Raw genomic sequence first — 18,985 nt, 5'->3', positions numbered from 1 at the left:
GCCCTGGGTTCGGTCCCCAGCTCCGAAAAAAAGAACCAAGAAAAAAAAAAGGAAAGAAAAAAAAAAGAAAGGAAGCTTAGAGGGAGAGCAGAGGTGGGAAGGATGCTTTCATTCCCCTCTTCTGTTACTTGCTACTGTGTCTTGAACATTTTCCCATACTCTTACATTAGTCCTGCCTCATCTTTTTGTTTCGTGGCCCAATTATCCCGTAATACCTGGTTCCTTGTTGATGGTTTTCTTCCTGGCTTTTATAAAAAGAATGCTGCTGTCAGGATTCTTGTGAGCTCACATTTACATACTTGAATCCCTGGGGTGGTCTAGAGGTGCACTTAAACTTTCTTGGTTTTATAATGCTGTGGATCCAGACCACAGCCTCATGCCTGCGTGCCTGTGATTTCTGCAGTGAGTTTATTTCCCCTGCAACAAGTGTTAAAACTGCAAAGGGAAGTTGTATTTGGGAGCACTCTCTGTGCACCTTAGAGGCCCTGCCATCACAAAAAGGCTCTTAGGAACTACTCGAGCTCCTGGTCGAGTCCCCCCCCCCCCCCCCCATCCATCTATCCATCTACCAAATCATCTTTTCCATCCATCCATCCATCCATCCTATCTAGGCAGGATCTCACTGGCCTAGGCTGGCCTTAGCTTCACTGTGTAACTCAGGCTGGCCTCAAATTGTGGCAGTCTTTCTGTTTCTGCATCCTGAGTGCGGAGATAACCGGCATGAACCATCATTCCAGCACCATTACTGTTAACTGCCTGATACGCTTTCTTCCTACATTGCCTCACAACCCACCAACTTTAAGAGACTAGGTCCTGAGCCTTCTTGTGTTCTGTCCTCAGATCAATGAGGAAATCTCCGTGAAGCACCTTCCATCTACAGAGCCTGACCCCCACGTTGTCCGTATTGGCTGGTCCTTGGACTCTTGCAGCACTCAGCTAGGTAAGAAGAGTTGAGCCAGGTGGTCGCCAATAGCGAGTGAGAGAGAGCCCTGCCCCTGGATTCTCATGCTCCTAAGCGGCTCTTCCCAGTATCAGACTCCACACGCCTACCCGGGGGGTTGGAAACAGATGCAGCTGTTAAATCTGCGTCACTGCCTGGCCTCGAGCAGACTAGATTCAGCCGAAACCTGTCAGAAACAACTCTTTTTTTTTTTCTTTTTTTCCAGAGCTGAGAACTGAACCCAGGGCCTTGCGCTTGCTAGGCAGGCGCTCTACCACTGAGCCAAATCCCCAACCCCCAGAAACAACTCTTTTTCAGAGTTAATTCTTCCACTTTGTCTTTTGCAAGAGGGTCCAAAGTTCTCTGTGAGAACTGTTCCCTATATTTGAAACCATTTCTGCCCTCACACCATACTAATGTAAATTTGTAAGCCCTGTTCTTTATGATTCTCTGTCCAGAGTAGAACCTACAGTGAAAATGGTAGAAGCAGGGGCTGCCAGGCACAGTGACCGTCTTCTGCACATTGCTTTTGGTTTTTCTGCATATTCAACCTATGTCATGCTGTGAACTTTTATGTACTCTGGTTTCTTTTAATATATAATGGGCCAAATTTTGCAAATAAGTATGGTTTCTTGACCAATGCATAATTTGCCATTCTGTAGCAGTTTCCACGTTTTGTTCTGTGGTGGGTGCTGGAAGTCACACCCAGGGCCTCACAAAAGCTAGGTTATCAGTCGCTCTGCCACTGACCTACATCCCGACCCCATTGTATGTGTTTAACAAGTTTCTTTTCGTGGCTTGTTTTTTTTTTTTTTTTTTTTTTTGTTCTTTTTTTTGGAGCTGGGGACTGAACCCAGGGCCTTGCGCTTCCTAGGTAAGCGCTCTACCACTGAGCTAAATCCCCAGCCCCGCTTGTTTTTTTTTTTTTTTTTTTTTTTTTTTGATGGTTTTGCTTGAGTTCCTATTCTTGGATTTACTTCACAACTTTAGACAGATCCTTAGAAGTAGGTGTGTGAGGCTAACCCTCAGCACACACACAGATGACGCAGCAAGTAAAAGGGCTTCGGAGGGTGGCACGAGGGCCCAACCAGTAAGAGCACTGCTACACAGGCCTGAAGAAGACCTGTGTCAGTAAACATGGAAGGAGAGAACTGTCTGCAAGGTTGTCATATGACCTCTCTGTACGTGCCCACCCACACAAAATAATAACTATTTTATTTTTATAGGGAGTAGCATTCTTTATTTAAGAATCATGGGTAGAGGGTTGGGGATTTAGCTCAGTGGTAGAGCGCTTGCCTAGGAAGCGCAAGGCCCTGGGTTCGGTCCCCAGCTCCGAAAAAAAGAACTAAAAAAAAAAAAAAACAAAGAATCATGGGTAGAGGGCCTGGAGAGATAGCTTAGAAATGAAGAGCACTGGCTGCTTTTCCAGAGGACCAGGGTTCAGTTCCCAACTCCCACGTGTCAGCTCACAACTGCCTGTAATTCTAGTTTCAGGAGATCTGGGCCCTACAGTCACACATACAGGAAAAACCCCAATGCACCTAAAAATATTTTTTTAAAGAATCATTTGCATCCTTAAAGCAAATAAAAAGGTGCTTGTTTTTGCAAAGGACCCAAGATTGGTTCTCAGCCTCTGCACCAGGCAGCTCACAAACACCTGTAACCTAGAGTTTGGGATGATCCGATGTCTTCTAGCTTCCAGGCACCTGTAACCAGAAGGTGCACATAAGGCAGGCAGGCACACGTACACATAGGTAAAAATATTTAAAAGTCTTTAAAAGACAAATTCAGAAGTAATGACACACACTTGGAACCCAGCTCCTGAGGTGTGGAAGAAAGATCAAAATTTGAAGATAGACCAGACTCCTTAATGAGTTTGAAGCTAGCTGGGGGCAGCGTGAGACCCGATCTCAACAAAACAAGGAAGGAGAATCATAGGTCAGAGCCAGGTGCCATGATAAAGTCCTCAGGAGGGCTGAGAATGTGAGACCAGGCTGGGCATTCTGCAAGACCTAGTCTAAAAATAATCATAGGTCATCTCATTTTATCTTTCCCTTGGTTTTGAAATGTAGATAGTGGCCGGGCATGGTGTCATATACCTTTAATCCCAGTACTTGGGAGGCAGAGGCAGGTGGACTTCCATTAGTTCTAGGCCTGCCTTGTCCACAAAGTGAGTTCCAGGCCAAAAAGGGCTACACAGTGAGACTTGTCTCAAAACAAAACAGTAAAGAAATGACCTTGTCTTCAGATTAAAAGTATGTGGCAACTTGAAGGTTTTAAGTTAGTCCATCAAAGGTTTAACCTGCCTGTGCCTTCCTTCAGGTGAAGAGCCTTTTTCCTATGGTTATGGAGGCACAGGGAAGAAGTCTACCAATAGCCGCTTTGAAAACTACGGAGACAAATTTGCAGAGAACGATGTGATTGGCTGCTTTGCGGTGAGTGCTGGCAGCCTGTGGGAATTGGCAGGGCCAGGTTCTTGACTGTAGACTTTTTAGGATACCTGTGTCCTTCGTCTACGTTTATTCAGCCACTCTCTCCATGTGTTATTGTCTCTCTATAGTTTGGTAGTGTCTCCTCCAGAGTAGGTATTCCTGATGTGTGTGAGACTCTGCCATCCTTGTCCTTATGCAGAACTGGCTGATGGTAGGTATCATGAAGATTCGGGGACTTAAGTCTATACAACTCCCTCTGTCTGTGGTCACCACAATGACATTTTCTAATCAAACTTAGTACCAAACTTCTTCCTTTGTTAGGAAAGCCAGTGTGCTTTCAAAGGGCATTGTGTTAGCTTTTGGACCCCATTGGCATCACCTTATCTTCCAAACTATTTCTTTTTTTTTTTTACTGTCCTGTCAGTTGAGCTGACCTGCACTGCCCTCTAGAGAGCAGAAGCAGAAGCTGGAGGGAGGAACTGCATTCATTGGGAGGAACAGTGAGCAGCAATCACTGGCTCTGGGCCAGACTTGCTGAGCTCAGTTCTTGCTCAGAGACTCACAGCCCCAGACAACTTCCCTGTCAGTCTCCTTTACAATTCGCCCTTACCTCTCTTGTTCTTTTATGTTGAGATTTAATCCTTTACAAGCACTTAGAATGTTAGGTGGCACAGAGTAGCACCCTTCATACCGTTAGTATTGGTGATTACAGGCAGCCTTGGGAACTGTGTCATGAGGCCCCTGAGGAAGGGGCTACCCAAAGGGTTCGTCCTCAGGCTCTTCTGCCCTTACTCGTTCACATAACTCCTCTTTTCAAACTTTTTTTTTTTTTTTTTTTGTACTTGGAAAATGACTTCGAACTTAGAGACACTGGGGAAGCAGCTCAGCTGATAGAGTGCTTTTTAAGTGCACAGAGCCCTGGGTTTAGTCTGTGTCATCACATGAGACTGGGTACAGAGACTACTATAAACCTAGCTCTTAGAAGGCAGAGACAGGGAGACTGGAACTTCAAGGTCTTTCTCCACTACATAGTCAGTTTAAGATTAGCATAGGCTATGTGAGACCCAAAAAGCAAATCAATAAAAATTTTTAAAAAGAAAGTAACAACACAAAGGACCCCACCAACTCCCCCCAAAAAGTTTAGAAAAATAAAAATAAAGAATCTTCAGTATCTTTGCCTGCCACATTTGCTTTAACTGTGTGTGCGTTTCTTTTTTGCATTTGACCTATTTGAGAGAACTCCTGCCCCTGTATTTCATGTATATCTTAGAATATGTTTATCATATGAGATATGACATCACATATCACATTTCCATATGTGTGGCTGCCATCAGCTCTCATTAAGTATGCCAGTTGTCCCATGGACTTGCTTTAGTAACTGAGTTTTGGTTCTGGAGCCGGCCAGGAATCTGTTGTGTTCTGTTGTCCTATCTTGGTTCTTTTAGTTTGAAACAGATCTCTGGCCTTCCTGTGTATTTGGTGACCTTTGTGTATATGTGGTACGGTAAGTGGGACACTTGCTGGAACTCATTTATGACTTTTGTTTTAAAGTGTGTGTATGTGTGGGGGGGGGGCTGTTTAAGGCAGGGTCTAACTATGTGTGACCTAGGGCGTGCTGTATAGACTAGGGTGGCCTCTGTCTCTTTAGAGACCCACCTGCCTCTGCACCCCCATGTTTTTAATCCCAGGGATTAAAGGTGTCCATCACCATACTCTGCTTTTCTAATAAAACTTGTAAAAAAAATTGCTTTGCTTATATCCTATAATCTTGAAATCTTGTAGAGGAGAGTTGAGACAGGGTTTCTCTGCGTAGCCTATCCTGTAACTTTGTACACAAGGCAGGCTTTGAACGCAAAGATCTACCTGCCTCTGCCTTCCAAGAGCTGGGATTAAAGGCATGTGTCACCACACCTGGCTTTAGTCTTGAAATCTTAGTTTTCCCATAAAGGGAGAAACCAGGATTCTGAATAGAGTGCATAGCTCTTACCTCCACTCATTGTAGTGGCCCCCAGGAGTCCCCTGCTTAAGGGCTTCTGTAACTTAGTGCAAGAGAGTGGAGGTTAAACCATGTATCTTACAATCTTATTTTAGGACTGTAGAAACCTAAAGATGGTTTTGTTTTTTTGATTGATTGGGGCTTGTGTGTGTCGTCTGTAGTCATTGTTTTTCACCACCATAGTTGGTGGAGCTTCCTGCATCTTCCTTAGTGGCCATTCGGTGAGGTCATCAGCTATACCACGGGTGCCAGAGTACCCTCCCGGAAGCCAGTCCTCCTGTTACTCCCTGACAGTTGTTTGCTGGTACAGAGAGAGTAATAGCAAAGGACATAGTCGCTATTTTTGCCACTTGCCGGGGTTACTCGGACGACTTTATGGCCCTGATGTGGACCCGCTTCCCCACAAGAATTCTCATGGACTATATATGTAATATTCCTACATTAACTTCTGGTTGTAATTGGGTGTGAGCATATGCATGTGTACATTAGTTCCTTTCCACTTTCTTTTTTTTAAGACGGGTTTCACTGCGGAGTCTAGGTTGGCCTCAAACTAAGAGATTCCCCTGCCTCCGTTTCCCAACTACTAGAATTAAAAGCATATGCCAACATACTGGCAGTCCACCTTACTTTTCTGAGACAGTCAGTCTCCCATTGAACCTAGAGCTCATCACTGGCAAAGCTAGCTGGTCAGCAAGCTCTAGAGGTCTTGCTGTCTCCTCCTTGGCTCCTATAGGTTACCAGGGCCTGCCATCGCACCTGCTGCCCACCTGGGGCCTGGCTCTGCAAACTTGGGTCCTCAAGCTTCGTAGATAGCACTTTACTTGCTAACTCATCAGCTCTGTATTTTCAAATGCTGATGACTAGCTAACCCTAGGATTTACTCTAAGAAGTTGAAGTTGACGGTATATTGGCTTTTATCCTGTGTCAGCTAGATCGTTTCCACTTTGTTTAAAGATTTCGAAGGAGTTTTTTTTGCTTTTAGCTTATTAAAAGTTTATTTTTTAAGATTTATTTGTCTTTTATGTATATAATGTATATAAGTCATCTCATGTGAATGAATATGTGGACTTAACATCCCCTGGAGGCCAGAAGAGAATCACCTGGAACTGGAGTCACAAGAGTTTGTAAGGTGCTGTGTGGTTACTGGGAACTGAACCTGTGTTCTGCAAGAAAAGCAAGTCCTCATAACCACTGAGTCATCTTTCTGGGCCCAGATTTATTTTATTTCATGTTTATGTGTGGTGTTTGGCCTTCATGTGTGTACATCCTGTGCATACATGTAGTACCTATGGAGGCCAGAACAGGACGTTGGATCCTCTGGAACTGGAGTTTGCAGCTAACATGGAAGTAAAGGGAATTGAACGCAGGTCAGTGTAGGTCACCCAGGTCCTCTTTTCTTTCTTTTCCTCTTTTTCTTCTTCTTCTTGAGACAGGGTCTCCCTACATAGACCTGGGTAGCCTAGAGCTAATATGTACACCGGTATGCCTCGGATTCACAGAGATCTATCAGCCTCTGCCTTGATTTCAAACTCGCTTTGTAGCTGAAGATGACCTTGATTTCCTGATCCTCTCCCTCTCGAGTACTGGGATTGCAGGTGTGAGCCACTATACCAGCAGGGAGCTCTGTTGAAAAGGTCACACACACTCGTGGTTGTGAACATGTGCTTTCCTGTGCATCCTTCTCTCCTTAACATTCATACTTAAACCTGTAGTCAAACTTGTTGAACAAAATCTAGCTCTGGTTTAAAGAAAGATTCCACATACGGTTCCTTTTTGTCAGAGCTTGTCATTACTTTAAAGCGGGTTCACAGCAGGGGTTTGAGGGGTATAAAGATCAGTATCTGGGGAAACAGAACATATTTGTAAGATCTCAAGTCCTCAACTGACGAAGAGAAAGGACCGAGTGGCAAGCAGGTGGTCCATGTCAACACTAAGAAGTAGAGTCACTGCAGCCTAGAGGACAGCAGAGAGGGCTGCCCAAAGTCCTGCCTCAGACAGATGGCTGTGTGGGTACACTGATTAGCAGTGGGTGCTGCTTTCTTTATATTGGGGTGGTTCTTCTAATAAAGCTGGTGCCCAGGGCAGGTGACCCCCAAAGTAGTCATTTCCATGCCAGAGCAATGGTGCTACTTGTCCCCGTGTGGGAAGACAACAGCAGATACTGTACTATGTGCAGAAGTCTGCTGGAGTTATGTTGGCCTGTCTGCTGAGCATGGTCATTACCGTGATGTGTAAGGTGGCAACTGGCATGAAGGATGCTGATAGAAGACTGGGGAGCACCTCAGAAAAGGCACCTCAAGCACTCCTTGCATACATATACATATATATTTTTTTTTCCCCTCATTCTATAACTTTGTGTCAGAAACTAGAACTTGTGCTCTGTTGAAGCTGCTGCCTCATCCTGAGTTTTGAAGCTTTGGCAGGCTCTGCTCCTGACTTGACAAGTCAGTGTTCTGCTTCATTGCCAGCAATGGTTCTAAACTTTAGCAGAACTTGGAGAGCCTTTTATACCCTAAGGTGAAGCCATGGCTCCTCCCCCATCATGCCAGCCCCAGCCCCAGCCCCAGCCCTCTACATTTTGGTTTTTTGAGACAGGTTTTCTTTGTGTAGCCCTGACTATCCTGGAACTATCTGTAGACCAGGCTGGCCTCAAACTCACAGAGATCCTCCTACCTCTGCCTCCCAAATGCTGAGATTACAGGTGTGCAACACTACCATCTGGCCATAGAGAAACAAGATCAATTAATTAGCTTTAGGTCATAAAATAGGATCCACTATAACTGGAGAAACTCAGTAAACAAATGAATGAGCCCTTGCGAGCATGTCCGAGATGCCTTTTGTGTGTCAAGGCACCTGACCTGTATTCTCTTATCTCAAGGTTTGTGTGTGCGCATGACTCATTTCCATTCATTGGTCAGGACCTAACTTACACATTCCCTCCAGGAAATGCAGGGGTATTTTTACTGAATTACAGTATTGAGATTCCTTGTTTGATTCTCCATTGACCATGAATCCCATGGGATCCACATAGACATGTACTGGGATGCACTCGTGTGAGCACTCTAGGAATGTGTGTAGAATAAACAAGGGGCACACTTGTTCCCACCCTCTGGGAGCACTGCACTCAGCTATGGGAAGCTCCTGCTCTGGCTTCTCTATCTCGGTGTCTCCTCCCTGTCAGTTTGGGGACCAGGCGAGTCTGCCTGTGTCTTCATTGCGAGTCTGCCTGTGTCTTCATCTTTGTCTCAGCTTAAGCACAAGACTCAGATATGTGTCACCAGCTTTCAGATCTTGAGTAAGAAAGAATTTGGGTAAAATGTCTCTGAGCTTTTCCTGGTGCTGTCTAACTTGTGTGTATACCAAGAGAGAATGCCCTGGGTTCCAGAAAAAATGACCATTTTACTCCCTGAATTAAGTCTCACACGTGTGGCTCTTGTTGCCTTTGATTAAGGTTACAGTTAGTGTTTCTTAAGGTTTCATGTATCCTGACCTGGTCTGAAGTTTATGTTCCTCTGCCTCAGCCTTCCAGATACTGAGATGATGGGTGTCCACCATGACAGCAGCTCACCCTTGGCTTTCTCTCCTAGGACTTCGAATGTGGGAATGATGTGGAGCTTTCTTTTACCAAGAATGGCAAGTGGATGGGCATTGCCTTCCGAATCCAGAAAGAAGCTTTAGGGGGTCAGGCCCTCTACCCTCACGTCCTGGTGAAGAATTGTGCTGTGGAATTTAACTTTGGGCAGAGAGCAGAGCCCTACTGTTCTATTCTCCCAGGGTTCACATTCATCCAGCACCTTCCCCTCAGTGAGCGGATACGGGGCACCATTGGACCAAAGAGCAAAGCAGAGTGTGAGGTAAGTAGGGCCAGAGGACTGAATTGGTGGCCACTCCTCCAGAGCTACCCAAGGCAGAGGAAGAATGCTAAACAGTTTGTCCATGGTGAAAGGGACAGACACCTAGGTGGGTGGCTTCTGTGTCCCAGCTCCTTGGTTGAGATTGGAGTTGAAAAGCTGCTTTGAGTGTGAAGTTCCAAAGGACAGTGACCACACTGCTCTTGAGCAGTGAGGCCTGACTCTAGGGGAAAGAGGCTTCCTCACAGCAGTGTAGGGCTGCAGTGCCCTCTGCTGCCCAGGGTTCTTGGAGACGCTAAGAAGTTCCACCCTCACTAAGCCACTACCTAAGGACTATACATGGACTCCCTGGGCTCCGACCTCATAGGTAGCAATGAATAGCCTAGTAAGAGCACCAGTGGAAGGGGAAGCCCTGGGTCCTGCCAAGACTGAACCCCCAGTGAACGTGATTGTTGCGGGGAGGGCGGTAATGGGGGGAGGATGGGGAGGGGAACACCCATCTGGAAACCGGGAAAGGAAATAACAATCGAAATGTAAATAAGAAATACTCAAGTTAATAAAGAAAAAAGGAAAAAAAATAGAAAAAAAAAAGAAGTCCCACCCTCCTGCTTAGGGCTACGGGCATAACAGTTGGCTTTTGGCTCCTTCCCATACCCTTATAGACAACCTTTGTTTTTGTTCTTGTTTGTTTTTAATGAACTGTGATCTCTGTAGCCCAGGCTGGCCTTAAATTCATAGCATTTCTACCCTGACCTTCCAGATGATGTAATTGTTACTAATTTCTTAAGATATATATTTCTCATAAACAGTTTGTGTTTGTTTCAGAAAATTAAGAAATATATAGAAGTCTTAAGTTTATCTGAAGCTTTTGGAATTTATTGCGTTTGTGACGTTTTCCACCTATAATTGAGATCTTATGACAAGCATTTGCTATCTGTCCTTTTATGGTTAACATTACTCTGTGGTCTGCGTCCCACTGCAGGAAAACCTGCCTTTATACCTTTTTTGAGACAGTCTAACTATGTCACTCAGGTGGGCCTTAGACTCCCTAAACTCCAGTTTTCTTGGTGCTTCAGCTCCCGGGTTACTGAGACTATAAGTGTGTTTCTCCACATCTGACTTGTAACATTTTAATGGCTTTAAAAAAGACTCGTTCCCTTTATTGTATATTTAGGTTACATGTAGTATTTATTGGATTCTAAATATGATGCTTAAGTGGAATTCATGGCCTGTGGGCAGCATACCTCAGTTCCCATTTCAGACTCTTAAGACTACCGTTTCTCACACCTGTCCATGGTTCAATCCCAAGCCACAGGTCTTCCTTGCCAGTGGCCACTTCATCTTCTGTAACTGCTGTTGGTGGGACTTGACTTGGTGCTTGCCTGTGCCAGACCATAGACTCAGAATCTGACAAGCCTTATGTCTTTGACTCCCAACAGCAACACTGAGATAGATACTATTACTTCCATTTTCCAGAGGCAACCAGGAGGTTCAGAATCATCATCATGGGCACCATCAAGCCAGGGTGGTACTATGCCACCATGCCACATGCTGCTGCTGTTTCACAGCACCCCTTCCCTGTCCTATTCTTGTAGATTCTGATGATGGTAGGCCTGCCTGCTGCCGGCAAGACCACATGGGCCATCAAGCACGCAGCCTCCAACCCTTCCAAGAAGTACAACATTCTGGGTACCAATGCCATCATGGATAAGATGCGGGTAAGGATGGCCTTGAGTTCACCTTACTCACCTCCCAGCCTCTGGGTGCTATCCTGTACCCAAGGCTCTACTCACCTTTCATTACCTATTATTCACAGGTAATGGGCCTGCGTCGGCAGCGGAACTATGCTGGCCGCTGGGATGTCCTGATCCAGCAGGCCACTCAGTGCCTCAACCGTCTTATTCAGATCGCTGCCCGCAAGAAACGGAACTATATCCTAGATCAGGTACTTGGAGCCGGCGGTCCTTAGCAGAGGGGAAGAGAGTGGTCATTGTACAGGAATTCCCCTCCAGCCCTTTTCTCATTTCTCCATAATGCTCTGTGGCAGCTGTGCTGGTCAGGATACACCATACATGATGGTAGCAGTAGACCCTTTCTACCACTTTCTAAGTCCTGTCTGTGCTGGGGTTTTGGGTCATGACCCAGACCTACTGGCTCATTCATTTCTATGCAAGAGTCACATAGCCAAATGAAAGAGACATAGATCTCTTTATGTGTGTAGGTTTTTGTGTTTAGCCTGCATATCACTGTACTACATTTGTGCCTGCTTCACAGAAGCCAGAAGAGGGCATCAGATCTTTGGACCTGGAGTTACAGTTTTATAAGCTGCCATGTGAGTTCTGGGAGTGGTCTTCTGGAAAAGTAGCTAGTGCTCTTAACCACTGAGCTATTTCTCCAGCTGCAAGAGCCAAAGACAGGCTTGAACCCTTAACTCTGCTACTTGCTAGTTAGGTATTTGTGGGCAACCAACTTTATAGTGTGACTCTTGGCATCCTAGTTTGCCTAAGGCCCCTCACCCTTCCCTCCATAGGACCTAGTTCAGAACAAGTAGTGTGGGTATTATGTACTCTGCAGAATGAAAGTGCTCTAGCTTCTCTGGGCACATTCCCACAAGTGGGGAGCACATGCTTGCATTTCAATTAGGTTGGTCAGGTTTGAATTGGAGTAAAAACACCATGTATGGTTTTCAGCATTGTCAAAAGAATGAGTGGCCTGCATAGAGCTTAGAATCCCTGTCACTGATGAGTTCCACGTGTTTGTTGCCTACACAGTGTTGTATTGGCATTTGTTGTGTAGGCTCATTGAGTAGCAGCAGAGAGTGTTTACTGGTCTCAGGTTCTGTGTTTCAGCCTTACATGCATCCTTTCTTAGGAATCTGTAAGCAGACAGACAGACCCTGTAAAGCCCCATTGTGTAACCTGGTTGAAGTGCCTTCCGTGTGGCACTGAGTATTTAGCACATGACTTTAAAAGCCGGATGAAAAGGGAGCTGATAGCTAGCATTGGTGGCTGCCATATGGGAAGGAAATCCCCAGGAACCATGTTGTCGTCACATGAATTGAAGATCCTACACAAACCAGTTGGCGATAATATGTGGTTTTCCTTTAATTTAGCCCTGACAGTAAGGGGTCTACTACTCAGCCTTCTCTCTGGAGACACTTGGCTTGGCTTCTTGTACTAGTAATCCAGTCTAGGACCTTACTTGTGCTGGATAAGCATTCTCCCAATCAAACTGTATCTTCAGTACTCCCCTGTTCTCCTAGTTAGACCGTTTGGAATTTTAGTCTGTCTGTACCCCATCGGACTTAATGTTCTAAGAGGCTTAGCAACAGTGTTAATTAATACCCTTAGGTTCCTCTTTCAGATCCTTTACTCATCTTGCTGGCCAAATTAACCCAACAATGGAAGTCATGGTGAGAGCATGCCATAGACCATTTCTGTCCTGCAGTCCAGCCAGGCACAAAGTAGAGCTGCTGCAGCCTTGTTTGCAGCTGGAGTCAGGACTGGGCTGCACAGATCGCCTGTGGTCTCCAGCCTGCTGACCTTGCAGAGGGGCTGCAGATCAGACCATATGTCCAGGCCAACCATAATGCAAAGGCTCCTGCCCTCCAAAGTAAAGAGCACAGTTCTCTAGTAACCCAAGGCTAGAGCCAAGAGCTGAAGCCAGGTCAGTGCGGCCAACAAAGGGCTTTTAAGCCAGCGGCTTTTCTTATTTTAACCTAAACCCCAAAAGGTGTGTTTCAGAAAATTTAAATTATGAGAAATTTGTTGTGTGAATGTAGGCAAAGGTTTAGAGCAGATCTTGACATTACCACACCATTACTGTGGCTGTGAGGATTACATTGATAATTCATAGCTGTCTCATGGTCAGGGAAGATCTCTAAAGAGACTAGCACTGCATGCTGTGTCCCCGTAGTTGCAGAATATTAGCCCAGGTCATTTTCCCTGTGTTTAGCACTTCTGTACCTAATATATATGTGTCAGCTTCAGACGTAAAACCCTGCTGAGGCTGGGCAACCAAGATTCTGCCTTGCCAGGCCTCAAAGCAGGGTGTTCAACAGGAACTGTGTGTTCTAAGAGACCACAAAGTTGCCCAGACCATCTAGAGCTGGGGGCTATATAGTCTATAGGACCCTCTTAGAGGTGTGTCAAGGCCTAGGCCAGGCAGAGCATTGGTCAGTCAGTTGGCTGCATACAACCTTGCTTACTTGGCCTCACATTCAAAACTTGGGTCCTAACTGAGCATGATGATGCATACATGATGACAGCACTCAGGAGACAGAAGCAGGATGATCTCCGAGTTGAGTTTCAGGCCAGCCAGGGCTATTTTGTGAGACCCTGATTCAAAATAAAACAAAAAAATCTTTGGGTTCTAGTTCCATTCTCATCCCTGTTAGCAGGTGCCACATCATCATCACCATCATCATCATCATCATTATTCCTGAAACAAACCTAGGGCAGGAGTCAGGCCCCAAAATAAATGGTCTCTTGTTAGCAGGCTCTAGAGGGAATTTTCTTTCCTCCACCCCCCACTGTCCCCAGAGCCTCAAGCCTGCTTCATTCCTGGCACTCAGACCAGTTCTCTTCCTTCCTGTGTACTTCCTTCCACTGGGATTCACCTCACTCAATCCAAAGCATGCTTTCCTTGCCAGATGTGCTCCTCTGGGACTCAGCCAAGTTTCTTCTGCTGCCAGACTGGCCCTGTTGGCAAATGACAAGAAAGAACAGACAGATCAGACAGTAGACCTTTGGAAAGAACTCAGAATATCAGCAAAGGTGCCCATCTGTGTCTGCTGTGTCCTCATATGTGGCCTCAGTCTGTCCCATATGAGACTTAGCAAGCACCATAATCTAAGAACCCCAGTTCTACCACCTTCCTTCTGCTCACTTTCTGGGATTAGAAGTGGTCTGGAGGGGTTGGGGATTTAGCTCAGTGGTAGAGCGCTTGCCTAGGAAGCGCAAGGCCCTGGGTTCGGTCCCCAGCTCCGAAAAAAAGAACCAAAAAAAAAAGAAGTGGTCTGGAGCCTAAGAACAACACAGGCCATTCTCTTAGAGCTGACATCCTCAAGCACTGTGGAACTGAAGGAGCAGGAGCTGGGTGTTCAGTCTATGTCTGGAAAAGCTGACTGTGCTGTTGTTCTTGTCTCCTAGCAATAGCCACAGGACCCCCCCTAGAGACCACAGAGTACAGGGCTCGCCCTAGGGCTCTGACCTCATTGTGTTTGCTGTGGTAACAGTCACCAGGAGTCCATTCCCTTTCCTCTAGGAAAGCCAAGCCTTTACATGGCTCCTCTTTCCTTCCCCTAGCCCAGGAAGCAGCAAGGGAGATAGATATACTCCAGACCTGGCTTCTCAGAAAGTCAAATACCATCCTAGACAAAGGTTAGCCACTTGTAAGTCCAGTCTACTCTGCCCTCATCCCTCCATCTTGTAAAGCTACAAAGATCGGTCCTTTTGCCAAGGTTACTTCTTTTCTCTATTCCTCATTGGAACTTTGACAGGGCAAGTGTACTATAGCAGATGACCAGAATGTGTTTCTCTGTGCCCTCACAGGTTAGAAGAATAAAAACAGGATCACTTGTGGCACTAGATAGAGTGGACCAACTTACCAGCAGATAGGGCTACGGTCACCCTGATGCCAACCATTCACTCTGGCTTTTGTGTCAGGAGGAAACTTAACAGTTTTGATGAAGGAAGCCAAATGTTTGACTTTTAGGAAAGGTGAGGAAAGGTGCTGAAGAGGACTACAATAGCAAGAACCTAGCTCTGCCCAGAAACTATAACCTGTTTCTTAAAACCCTTTGTTACGGGCTGGAGAGATGGCTCAGCGGTTAAGAGCACTGACTGCTCTTCCTGAGGCCCTGATTTCAATTCCCAGCAACCACATGGTGGTTCACAACCATCTGTAATGGGATTCGACGCCCTCTTCTGGTGTGTCTGAAGATAGCTACAGTGTACTCATATGAATAAAATAAATCTTTAAAAAAAAAAACCCTTTGTTAGACAAGGCCATACACAGTATGTAGGTGTATGCCGTTCACCCTTCTGCTGTGCTTCCTACAGGAAATTCTGAGAGTAGGGAAGTATTTAATCTGACAATGTGGGCTGAGCCTGGTAGTTAGTTTAGGACCAGAACAGCTCTGCCCACAGCTTGGCTCTCCCACCAGACTAATGGCACCTCAGCCCCTGCCATTCTGGAAAAGACCCCTTGTGTCATATCTTCCTTGGGCTGAGTCTATCCTGGTGTTTGCATTGGGAAGCCTCTCTTAGAACACTGTTGGGCCTGCTCACCATATGTTGAGATCCACCCTGTGTGCTGGCTACTTTCCTCACCGCATGGCACAAAATCTCCCATCTGCAAATCCTTACCAGAGACGAAGGGAGGGTGATGTGATCCTCATCTCTCAAATGCAACTTGAGGCTCAGACTAATTAGAGGACTTGACTACAAACTGCCAGATTCTAAATAACACAACTGAGATTTCATCACAAAGCTTCTTCCCCAAAGCCTGTGCTCTTGGCTCTTTCTGCAGTGCCTCTCTTGTCTTTGATTTGGAAGATCTCTGTAGCTTAACCTTTCACTTTGGTCTGGGCTGCTTCAAGTCAACACCATGGAATAAATATCCCCAGCAACCCAACCAGTGACAACCATTATTGATAGTGGCTCCTGCATGTTTAGTGCCGGAAGTGGGCCTGAGCCTAGAGCTTTAGTTCACTTAAACTTAGTCATTCCTCACGGTAGTGGCCATGCAGCTTTAATACTGTTTGCCCTTACAGGGCTTGAAATGCAGGAAATCCACATTGAGTTGATTTTACGAGTAACAGGCTGGAGCTCTGACATAGAACCTTGCTTGGTCTGCCAAGTTACACCTCTTTTCAAGGCATTTCCTGCCCCAGAGCTACCACTCAGACTTTGTCTTACTTTGTGTTCATCCTCCCATCTCATCCTACCCAGCCTGGCAAAGGACTTGATTGGCACATGGGGGTATTGGTCATGGATGTTCTTGCTGCCCTCGGTTATTACATGTATTCTGCCAGCACCTGCCCAGAAGGCAGCTGCCTGCTGCTGCCACAAAGAAGAAAAGCAAAGCAGTAGCCAACTGCACTTTGGAAAAGCACAGACTGCCACCTTGTCAGTCTCCCTCAGTAGACTTGTGGGCAAGAGCAGTGTTTTCGAGGACCAGGGGAGAAGATTTAACATATTAGTAGAAGCAGTTCGCATAGTTGTCAGGACTACGGGGGTATGTTCTTTCCATCGATTGACTGTTTAGAAGAAGAAACACATGAAGAAGAAGCAGAGCATGGTGGAACACATCTTTAATCCTAGCAACTGAGGAGGCAAAGGCAGGTGGTTGTCTGTGAGTTCAAGGCTGGCCTGATCTACATAGTTACAAGACAGCCAAGGCTACATGTCTCAAAAAAATTTAAAATAAAAAAGTTTAGAGCTGTAATCTTGGCACTGGGGCTGAAGCAGGAGAGTATGAGTTTAGAAGACTGTGTGTAGTGGAATTCTGCTCTTATTAGTATGACTGATGCTAGGTGGCTGGGGGCGGGGGCCTCCTTAAGCTTTATTCTTGTGCAGTGCATATTTTACTGCAAACATAATCCGTTAAGAACAGGGAAAGGATTTGTAAACTACAGTGCCAGTAACAAGTAGGATTAACAAGGGAAGCCCAGTGATTGGGAGCCAACCTCTTTGTGTTTCCTAAGTGTCTTCATTTGCCGAGATGGACATAAGTTTAGAAAGTACAGAAGCTATGAGTCTCTCTGGGAGGATTGCTATTTTACCTTTCTGTTTGTTCCCTGCACAATGCCCTGCAAGAGAGGCAGCTCTGAATGTCCCATCTCTCGCCTACCTTAGACAAATGTTTATGGGTCAGCCCAGAGGCGGAAAATGAGACCATTTGAAGGCTTCCAGAGGAAAGCTATTGTGATCTGTCCCACTGATGAGGACCTAAAAGACCGCACCATAAAGCGAACTGACGAAGAAGGAAAAGATGTCCCGGATCATGCAGTCTTAGAAATGAAAGGTAGGAACTGAGTGGTTAGGGGCCATCTCAACAGTACCCTCAAGACAAAGATCTCTTCACTCTGGCCCCTCTCATCTCCTTGTGATTCCTTTGTGTTCTGTTCTTTGTTTCTATTTTGTGTCTCCCATTACCCACATATGAGGGAACAGGCTTCCAGTCTGGGGAAGGACTTTCAGGCTGGATGGGGATAGGTGTCATGAGAAAAAGTATGTGTAGAGCCCAAGCTGAAAGACCTATACCATCTCCTGCCTCCGGTACCCAGCACTTGGGCAAGCCTTAGTTTACTCCATAGTGGGAAGAAAGGGGGTGTGGCTTCACTTGCCTCTGAAGCACCTTGAGGTGAGACTGGAAGGACCCAAATTCCTCTTTGGGGAAGAGTCTCTATTAGCCCATGCCAGTGTTTACACCAAGCAGTTGGTGTCCCATCTTAACCTCTGTCTTGATCACTACCTCATTCCTTCAACCTTCCTACTCTGTCTGATGAACCAATATTTTGAGGTGAAGCGAACCAGGCATCAGAGGTGGTGTTGACCTGCTCTCATTGTTTACTTCCTCGTAGCTAACTTTACTTTGCCTGATGTTGGAGACTTCCTGGATGAGGTTCTGTTCATTGAGCTCCAGCGAGAGGAAGCAGACAAGCTGGTGAGGCAGTATAACGAGGAAGGCCGGAAGGCCGGCCCACCCCCTGAAAAGCGCTTTGACAACAGAGGTGGTGGCTTCCGAGGCCGTGGGGGTGGCGGCAGTTTCCAGCGTTATGACAACCGAGGCCCTCCTGGAGGCAACCGAGGAGGCTTCCAGAACCGCGGAGGTGGTGGTGGCAGTGGTGGCGGAGGAGGCAACTACCGAGGAGGTGTGAGACCTTTACCTTCTCCAGCCATGCATTTTCTAAGGCCCAGCTGTGGGCACTAGTTGGTGGGAGTTACTATTCTGCAGCCTCAGGGGCCTTCCCACTGCCTGGTCTCCAACCCCCTATTTGCATAGGATAGCTAGCACTCTTTGTTGGCCTTTCCCTATCTGACCATATGCTCCTTTGAGGAACCTTGGGATCTATCTGTAGATCTCACAAGGGCAAATATTAGGACTGTTTTTAGAATCCAGATTCTTTTTTTTTTTTTTTTTTTTTAATTCATTTATATGAGTCCACTGTTGCTGTCTTCAGACACACTAAAAGAGGGCATCGGATCCCATTACAGATGGCTGTGAGCCACTGTGTGGTTGCTGGGAATTGAACTCAGGACCTCTGGAAGAGCAGTCAGTGCTCTTAACCACTGAGCCATCTCTCAAGCCCCCTAAAATCCAGATTCTTTTTTTTCTTGGTTCTTTTTTTCGGAGCTGGGGACCGAACCCAGGGCCTTGCGCTTGCTAGGCAAGCGCTCTACCACTGAGCTAAATCCCCAACCCCCTAAAATCCAGATTCTTAATGAGTGGTATGGTGTCTGAAGTAATCGTGTGATCGATCATAAATTAACAAAGGTGCAGTTAAAAGCACTCTTTGCTCCTCCAGAGTTTAAGTTTGGTTCTCAGCAACCACACTGAGCTGCTTACAGCTGCCTGTAACTCTTGCTCTCGGCTATCCAATCCCTTCTTAACACACACCAAATAATGTCTTTCAAACAAACCTTTAAAACTATGTATCAGACATGTCCTAGACCCTTCTTCAGTGACCAAGGATGTTGTGACCTCATGACACCAAATTAACCTTCATGTTGACAAGCAACTCAGGAAGGGTCCCTGTGGA

The 18,985-nt window shown here is 46.1% G+C and overlaps 1 protein-coding gene across 10 annotated transcripts in view; it reads left to right on the top strand.

The window, feature by feature from the left end:
• Positions 1–18,985, top strand: part of Hnrnpul1 (heterogeneous nuclear ribonucleoprotein U-like 1) — a 35,396-nt gene that overhangs the window by 12,545 nt on the left and 3,866 nt on the right. For all 10 annotated transcript variants that reach the window (XR_015629409.1, XR_015629402.1, XR_015629391.1 and 7 more), the window contains 7 exon segments: positions 841–940; positions 3,263–3,375; positions 8,956–9,222; positions 10,815–10,937; positions 11,036–11,164; positions 17,079–17,247; positions 17,807–18,097. Coding sequence is in view for 6 of the 10 variants with exons in the window: in NM_001108477.1 (NP_001101947.1) it covers positions 841–940; positions 3,263–3,375; positions 8,956–9,222; positions 10,815–10,937; positions 11,036–11,164; positions 17,079–17,247; positions 17,807–18,097 (1,192 nt within the window). In the remaining 4 variants the exon portion in view is untranslated.

The sequence above is a fragment of the Rattus norvegicus genome, chromosome 1 (assembly GCF_021556685.1).
Source record: "Rattus norvegicus strain SHRSP/BbbUtx chromosome 1, alternate assembly SHRSP_T2T, whole genome shotgun sequence".
In the NCBI taxonomy this organism is placed as follows: domain Eukaryota; kingdom Metazoa; phylum Chordata; class Mammalia; order Rodentia; family Muridae; genus Rattus; species Rattus norvegicus.
The sequence above is the reverse complement of the archived record's forward strand: the minus strand, read 5'-3'. Positions and strand labels throughout refer to the sequence as shown.